This window comes from Stegodyphus dumicola, chromosome 10, assembly GCF_044657685.1.
Source record: "Stegodyphus dumicola isolate Sdum_Otavi_A_Nest chromosome 10, ASM4465768v1".
Classification (NCBI taxonomy): Eukaryota; Metazoa; Arthropoda; class Arachnida; order Araneae; family Eresidae; genus Stegodyphus; species Stegodyphus dumicola.
Genome location: NC_140777.1, coordinates 107,852,397 through 107,858,770, shown reverse-complemented (window position 1 = coordinate 107,858,770; position 6,374 = coordinate 107,852,397). Strand labels below are relative to the sequence as shown.

Genomic DNA, 6,374 nt, shown 5'->3' with positions numbered 1-6,374 from the left:
TAGCATAGGATTAAACCAAATACTTAATTGTCTATTGAAGCTTCAAAACGTATTTCCGAACTTCACTTTTTCTCGACTAGCGTTACAGAATTTGCCCTTGGCGACCTAAAATCGAAATGGAGCCAACAGATTTCCCGCGAAATCGATAACAGACCCTCTGCAGAAATAAACTCATAATCCCGATATCCCATACATATTACTATATGTGCAAAAGAGAATAAACTCCGTAGAAGGTGATAAAAAATTAATTTATGGCTTAATTGAAACAAACACAGAAATTAAGCTAAGCAAAACCGTGTAAAAACAAATTGAAATGATAAAACGAAACTTAATTTTCATGGGAATTTTCAGCGCTGACTCTCCCATTCTAGAAATTTCAATTTGTTTCAGACAAAGATCACATTTAAGAATTGCCATCCATCAATATCCAGTCTTTGTAGTCAGCTTGATAAAGCCACAGTTTATTGAAAATGCACTTTCCAGGCATCTCGTTCCTATTGGCGTCGGAAGGGTTGTGGGCTTCCAGGTTGGGATTGCTCTAATTTTGGCAAATATTTTCAGAATCTCCCCCTTTTTTTTTCTCGAGCACCTTCATCATCACTTTCGCCTCTTAAAGAACTTCCGGCTTCACGCTTTCGTCACAATCTTGGATAACACCTGTTTCGAAAGATTGGGTGAATAGCCAATCAGACACCGATACTTTCGTTCGAGTAGCTAATTGTTTTTTTTTTTTTTTTTTTTTTTTTAATCATTTGCAACGCAAATACGCCAACAGATTGGTTAAGAGCCGTGTAATTTTAACTCCATATTCATGAGAAATCGTAATTCACACTTATAGAAATGATAAGAAATGTCAAATGAGCAAAATTAAGGACCTTTTATACATTTTGGCCAAAATTAAGGACCGTACGAACTCTGAATAAACAGCAAGCTGTGATAATTACTGACTTGATTTCTTTGTTTAAATCTATATTTGGATGAGAGCCATCTGAGGTGTACGAGGATTGAATCAAGTATCACAAACAAATTAATTTGAGCAGTTCAGAAAAATTATTATAAACAATTTAGAACAAATTAAAAGGGGGAACAAAAAAGCACTAATGCCAAATTAAAGTTAATAATTTTGACTTACATTTTTATACCTTATATATATATAAATTGACAATAATTTTATATATATATACACATAATTATATATATATATATACACATAATTATTTTTATTGTCAATTACATAATGTTCTGAAAAGTATTTTACATACAGAAAAAAGACTAACTTTTATTAAATATTTTATTTTAACAGTTCATTAATAAAATAACAGTATACAATCAACAGAAAATTCTGTCCCTAACATAAATTTACGTACAGAATGACATTTAAAAATAGAAACTTCAGATCAAAGTTAATCTGAAAGCAGAATAGATACAAATGATGTAATACAGTACAAAGTCCGTAATCCGGACCCGTCGGAACTTCAGCGATTCCGGATTATAGATCATCAATTTAAATCTGGTAAGATGGCATGCAGAAATTTTACAATTAAAAATATGAAACCGTAATTTATGAAATAAAGAGCAATTATAATCTAAAGAGTATCAGAATTTACAAAAAAAAAAAAAAAAAAAAAAAAAAGCTTAATATTTATTTGTTTACTTTATTAAACATTTCTTTCAATGTAAGTTGTTTAAGATGCTTCCACAAAAAATTCAAAAAGTTCCTCTTTCTTGTGTCATATATAGTGGCCTCAAATTTTTTTCGTTTTCAATAACCTCTCTGTCACTTTCTTCACTATCGGAAGTGGTATATTCTGGATCTAAAACCATACTACAGATTTTGCCGTCCGTTAATTGATTGATGATTGGGGCATTGTCTTCGCAATGAAAAACTTCTGTTATATCATCTTTATTTATTACCGCTTCTCCACATTTCTTTACAAAATCCAATAACTGGAAAATTTCACCTTTAGTTTGTGATGTCCAAAAACCTTCAAATTCGTGGCTATCATCTTCATCGTCCTCACCATGAAATATGGCAGCTGACCATAAATTATGCCAAGCATTTTTTAGCGTATCTGGAGATTAATTTTTATAAAATTGCTCTAACAGTCTGGAAAAAATAATAAGCCGGATCCAATTAGAAGATTAAGGAACAGTGCAATCTGCAACATTAACTGAAATGCCTTAGAATCAGTAAAGATAATTTTAGCCTAGCTTATATTTGTTATACATTAAACGCGCATGCATAAAGCACACAAAAAAAAAAGTTTGCGGCTTTGAGGTCCAAATTATAGATCATTCCGGATAATGGACGTCCGGATTACCCACTTTGTACTGTATATATTTAAAATATATTACTATTATTAACATATAATGTACAGTAATATGAGCAAAATAATTATTAATGTATAATGTACAGTAATATGAACAAAATAATTATTAACGTATAATGTACAGTAATATGAACAAAATAATAACAAAGAATTTTACTCTACCAGAAAAGTTTCAATCACTAAAAAGCTATTAAAAGTTACACCTACATAAATAACCAAATTTTATATTTTTTCAGCTTTCTACTATTTTTGATGCTTGTCTGCTATAGTGGCCACCATGAAAGAAAATCACCTAAGTTGATAATCAAGCCTACTAAACACTTTACACACATGACTTGTTTATCAAGAATGACATTTTACACTGAAATCATGCATTGATAACTATCTTAAGTCTCATTAAATATAGTATCACTTTTTAGTTTACCAAGAAAAAGAAAAATGCTGTCATAGTCTTTTAAGGAAAAAAAAAAATACTTCAGAAGATATGAAAAATGGTCACAAAATGCACTTGTATATTAATGATGAAAGCATGTGGAGATACATTAAAACTGTAAGAATGTATTCGTGTTGGAAACTATATGCGAGAAATGTAAAAATAATTTTATTACATTTTACTTTTTTTTAATAACATTTTTCATATTTCCATGCATTTTTTGTTTAGTAGCTTTTTTTACATTGCACATATTGTGCTTTATGATCACTACAACATAAAAATACCCTATTTTTTCTTGTATTTTGATATTAAAACAGAATTTTACTTTTCTTTTACCCCATAAATATTTGGAAAAAGAGGTTGGTGATTTATTGTGAAAAAAAGGTGGATGAATAAACAAAATGATTATATGTTTTATGCTGAAGCAAATAAAACAGGAATAAATATTTAGATGTGGCACACAGATTTCTTTAATAATTGTCCGTGCAAAGAAATGTCATGAAAAGGAGGAATGAATCAATTTTTCCAGTTTCCTGAGGTTTTTCAGATTAATTTGTTCCAAATATAGTTAAGAGGAATTTTGCTTTTCTTTTGTTGCCTGAAAAACTCTCTAATTTAGAAATTTAACTAGCAAACTGTGGAGGCATTATTGCATCAACCATAACAATTGGCTATCTTTAAACCATGAAAGATTTCTGCTATGACCTGGCACAGGACTTGCCAAAGTTGCGCCAATTGCTCTTACAAAATTCTGAAAGAATCAAGCCTCTTTACTTAACAAAACAACCATTATGCAATCCACTTAATTTTCGCTCTTAATAAGAATTCATTCATTGATTTCTACTATTTCGTTTGGCTCTCTGATTTTACCAAAAGCTCTGTTTAGAATATAAATATAAATTTCCCATAAGTAATTCCAATCTATTACTGTTCTGTTGGCCATATTCCGATGACCATATCATATTCATTACCACATACATTTTTGACGATAGGATCTAACAACTTTGAAATTAATCATGTACTTGTTGTTCTGTAGAAAGCAGGTCCTAAATTTGAAAAAAATTAATTTTTCAAAATGCACAAAAAATAGTTAATAATAACAGTTAATTTGCATCCTTATTCACAAAAACCAAAAGGTGGCCTACCAAGAATCAGTTAGGGTTACAACAAATCAAACCTCAGATGTTATTAGTGTGTTGTGACATCAACCCTATCCATAACTTAGCGCTAAATCACATCGCTTGACGACAATCTCATGATTGACGGACTAATGTGAAAGTACCGATATTCAAATATAAATATATACACACTAAACATTTCCTTTAATCCAAGAAATTTATACAACAAAGAAGAATTGTTACTTAAATTATCAGAAATGTTATCCCACTTTGGTAGATTTTCTGTACTCAAGTGGGGGAAAATGCATTTGGTTTTAATTATGTGATAATTTTCTAAAAATTGTGTACTAAAGTTTAGAGAAACTGATATATCATATGGAACTATAATATACATATTTCTGGGCCTACTATGTAATGCAATGTTTTTTATTGATAATTTGAATTCTTTTAAATCGACACCAGCAAAATCATAAACTTCAATATCTTTTTCAGTCTGTGTAATTCCTAATAAATATCTGGGTGGCATATATGTTTTATAATAAATAACAGCACTATTGTTATGAGATTGTAAACTACGATGAATGTATGACAGTGATAAAAACATTCCACTCTGATGAAGAAATCCATAAAATATCACAGCTAAAATATTATGACTGAACCAAATTTTAATCAGCAAACTGTTACTTAAAATATTAAAATGACCATAATCTGTGAGCAAAAGAACAAATGGAATGATAAGTGGAATTATAAATCTTGGCTCTTGATGGGGAACAGCAGATAAAAAGAACAATGGTAACAGAAACAGTAATGATACATATTTTACAAAATATGATCTAAGTTTTAAGGACTTCTTAGAAAGACATGTAAAAGCTTTTACTATAAGAATTATACCATTAATTGAAAATAATAATGGAATATTAACAAATACATGTAGCCACCTAGGATGAATACCATGAACATCTAAACTCTTGCTGCTTGTATTATATAAAATAAAATTTAAAGGCGTGCAAACTATATTTTTCCATTTTTTTAAAGAATCATTTAAGTCTGTATAATGAACTTTATTATAGTAGAATGAATCAATCGTGATCAGGCAAATAGAGATGCAAATAAAAGCTAAAGAAAATGTAATAAAGATTTTTAACTTATTTCTTATATTTGTATTACATTTCAGGATTATATAAAACCAAACTGCTAGCGGTAACAATATATAACAAACAAATGTCGGCCTGTTAAAAATTCCAATGCCAAAAATTATCCCGAGAATGTAACTTTCATAATAAAAGCGACTGATATGCAGAAAGCATGATTTAGCATCATTCGCTCCGCATGGATAAGATAATTTGCAAATGATATAAATCGTGAACGTAAAAAATACGGCTTCTAAAGAATTTGAAAATGTTCTAGTGAAGTAAATAATCGTAATATAAGATGAAGCAAAAAGTGTTAAGCAAGGTTCATAACTCTTTTTCATCATAAGACAGATTTTATACAGAAAAAAATCATGAAGGAATGATAAACTGCACATGATCAATCTTGGAAATACTATGATTAAATATGGAAACATTTCTGTTCTGTGAAATCTCATAATTCCAAGCCAACTGGAAATTAACGACGGAATTCCAACGATAAAATACGGTAAAACAATGGTTCTTATAGGGTTTTCAGAAGTAAATTCCCATGGCCGATAAACTTTAAATTCAAATATGTCTCCTACGAAAAAGAAAGGAATTTATAAATATAATGATGAACTAACAACACACCCATATTTTCCTATAAAGTGGAATGTTATGACATCGTACCATTGATGATTTCGGATGCTTGAAAGTGCTCATCTGGATGAATGTATCCTATCTGAGGAAAAAATATCAATAAAATTCGAAGGAAACACAAACATTTATACATATGTAATGTCATAACTACCCGAAACTCTTTCCCGCCAGAAAAGAGGTAAGAGAAACGAAACAAAAATAAGGAATTCGTTGTTGACAGGTTATCTTCACGAGAAAAAAGGGGGAAAAAATGGGAGGAGTTAAGAGATTCTCTGGGTTGCATGAAGATCTACTAATAACTTTCTCGCCAAGTAATTTGGCGTCATTGGCTCATTCTTATTTCTGGAACTGTGGTTGAAGGGTGGTATGTTTTTGATCCGTAAGTATGCTAAAATTCTATCGTAAATTTTTAATACCTTGTTTTCCAAATTTACACATTTTGCTTGATTAATTTGAAGTTGTTTGTTTTTAGATGTGCGCAATGGCAAATTTCAAGTTATTCGTCAAATACCCAAGGTTTCTATTTCTCTGGTAAGTGTTTGCTTTATATCTTATATTTATTATTAAATATGAAAAGTAATTTTTGCATGCGTATATTTTTTCGTGCTCATTTTCTGTTTTATGTGCTGGTAGATTTCTGGCCGATTACCGTGTTTTTAGATAAATGCGCCATTTTCATTTAGGTCGTGTAGAGATTACTGTTTCCATTTTTTTAAGTAAC

The 6,374-nt window shown here is 30.0% G+C and overlaps 1 protein-coding gene across 1 annotated transcript; it reads right to left on the bottom strand.

Annotated features, from left to right (window-relative positions):
- Positions 1 to 1,273: 1,273 nt before the first annotated feature.
- Positions 1,274 to 5,928, bottom strand: PIG-Z (phosphatidylinositol glycan anchor biosynthesis class Z). The gene is made up of 2 exons (XM_085825376.1): positions 5,684 to 5,928; positions 1,274 to 5,594 (listed from the first exon to the last, which is right to left on the bottom strand). The coding sequence occupies exons 1-2, from the start codon at positions 5,796 to 5,798 to the stop codon at positions 3,991 to 3,993; spliced, it is 1,719 nt and encodes a 572-aa protein (XP_085681502.1). The 5' UTR covers positions 5,799 to 5,928; the 3' UTR covers positions 1,274 to 3,990.
- Positions 5,929 to 6,374: the final 446 nt, after the last annotated feature.